Source organism: Trichoplax adhaerens, genomic scaffold (assembly GCF_000150275.1).
Source record: "Trichoplax adhaerens TRIADscaffold_10 genomic scaffold, whole genome shotgun sequence".
NCBI lineage: Eukaryota > Metazoa > Placozoa > Uniplacotomia > Trichoplacea > Trichoplacidae > Trichoplax > Trichoplax adhaerens.
In genome coordinates, this window is record NW_002060952.1 from 2,461,695 (window position 1) to 2,464,305 (window position 2,611).

At 32.1% G+C, this 2,611-nt stretch overlaps 1 protein-coding gene across 1 annotated transcript; it reads right to left on the bottom strand.

Annotated features, from left to right (window-relative positions):
• Positions 1–2,037: 2,037 nt before the first annotated feature.
• TRIADDRAFT_59421 (uncharacterized protein) lies at positions 2,038–2,611 on the bottom strand (the record flags this gene model as incomplete). The annotated part of the gene is made up of 2 exons (XM_002115422.1): positions 2,038–2,322; positions 2,498–2,611. 2 exons carry the CDS (start codon positions 2,609–2,611, stop codon positions 2,038–2,040), a joined length of 399 nt encoding a protein of 132 aa, XP_002115458.1.

Here is a 2,611-nt window from a genome sequence, read left to right on the forward strand (position 1 = left end):
ACAATCGACTATGTTGCAATCAACTCCTATGCTTATGCTGCAGCTGTACCAGCCAGTATTATCGGCTTGATAGCCAATACACTTGTGATGTTTATCTTGATGAGGTATAAGATATTCCATAAAACAACTTATTTTCTACTTCGTATTTCGATTGCATCCGATATTATCTCCAATACAACAACGGCCATATCATACTTGATTGTAACAGCAATCCATGTTACCTATCCTCTCGGTGTTATATTATGTCGTATTGCAGTTTTTGTTATACTTTCATCTTATGGTATTTCCATAATGACTTTATGTACTATTGCGATCGATCGTTACTTTGCTATCGTTAAGCCATTATCATCGTTCTATCGTCGAAATAAGTTCCTACTAATCGGTGGCCTATTAACTGTAGGTTGTTTATTAACATTTAGTATTACCATCCCAGCATTATTTTTTGTCGATGTTTATCACGATGATACTAAATTTTGCGATTTTAGAAATGTAACACCGCTAATATCTTTTTATTTTACTATGAGCACCTTTAATTTATACATTATTCCTGCCGTTACGTTAGCTACTAGCTATGGTAATATTATTGTTTATATGAGAAATTACGTTCGACCTGGTGAGGATACTAATTTTAATCGTGCTGTAGAAGATCAGAAAAGGAAAAAATTTATTAAAGCATTATCGCTAATCGCTAGCTCCTATTTATTAATCAGTTGGCCATTTTTTGCAACAAGCTTAGGTATGGCTATTACAGGAAGCTCAATACGAGAAATACGTCGAGTTGGGGTAGTCTATTATCTATTTGCATTTTTCTCCTTTTCTACTACAGCAGCTATTAGCATTATTAATCCCTTTTTATACTTGAAGTTCGATCACGCTATTCAATTAAAGGCTAAAAGTTTAATTTCTCAATTGTCTACGATTCGCACTGCAGTCGATTCAAGCAATGACAGTGTCCCCAATTCAACAAATAAAAGTGGGATAGCATGAAGAAATTAATAATCTATTCTTAATAACGATTCCTTATACTGTAATTCTATCATCCAATATCAGATAGTCTATGATTGCAGAATAATAAATTAATGTAATATTTTATAAAAATTTTTCTCATACTGGTATGTGATATAATTCGCCATCTTATCATTTTATTCTTCTTATTTTAATGAATTAAGAGTGGCTTTAATTACAAGCTTTTATTGGATAATAACTGATTATGGTAAGACCTAGCGAGCTGTCAATATCTTCATCGATTATGAGCTATTCCTATTTTTAATTCTACTTACTATTACTGGTATAGTAATTGATATAGTAAATTGTTAACCGACAAGATAGCTAGACTCATACCTAAAATTAAGATAGATTTCAGTGGAAAGATCATTTACTACTTAGTATTAGACTGTAGTTAATGAATTTTAATCACTATCATCTACCGTAGCATGGTTTCAATAACTATAATTCACCAGAATTAACCCGAGAAAAAATAAAAGAGTAGCCTTTTTACTGCACGGTGATCCGATATTTTCTGATTAATCAAGTTATTACTTCTATACTAATTCATGTAATTTAATATTAATCATAGAATTTATCAAAATTTAATCCTATGAAACTCTAAAGTATATTGTGCTATAACACATGTTATGTTTGCAGTATACTATAATGTACCGCACAGCGTGATTCACTTTGGGAGGATTTTAATATAGAAAATCAGAGAGGTGAAAGAAAAAGACTTCGTTTACCTCTATGTAGAAAATAAATGAGATCGTACGGTAGCTATAGACATAAAATATGCTATTCTATTTCTTTTGACAGATAAGCAACTTGTCATGTAAATTATGCTCATGCATAATTAATTTTATATCCATTCTGTATGATAAGAAATAAAATTAGCAGGATTTAAAGTCGAGATGTAGAAATTGTAAAATAGACGCCTATGCGATATTTATGAATTGATAAGTGTATATTATTGTTACGGTTCATAATTACCGTAAATAAAAAAAAAAGAAAGATATTCATATTTTTCTAAAGTAGAGTTGTGATATGTCAAGTCGTTAATGGATTTCCATTAACGAATGTGTAATAAAGATTATCACACTTGATTAGTGAGTTGTTAAGTAACAAGTCTAGTTGATTTGTTAATTGGAGTAAGAGTGGTAATTTCTCAGAATTCCTGGCAATATCTAATATATTATAACGGGTTCTTTCATCTTGGATACCACATATCCAGATTGATTTAAGGATGACATCTTTTGAATATTCCACAACGGGATTCTCGCTAAGTGCGCAAAACTTGTCTTCATATGACTGCATAGATTCACCCGGATCTTGCTTGCAATGTAAAAGTTCTAGAAACGTTGTGATAGTTGATACGGTTTGCGAAGCTTGTTCTTTAACTATCTTCCACAAATCCTTCATATTTCATGTCTACGATTTGCTGAGTCCCTGCTTGCCTGATTACTCGTCTTTTAACAGTATTCGAGAGTGCGGCGTATAGAAGGCTGACTTTTTGATTATCTTCTTTCGCATCTTTGAGAACGAACGTTGTCTTCATAGCCTGCTCCAGGACTTCAACAGGATCCACATCTGGATTCCATTCGTAAGTAGTATGATTTGCCAT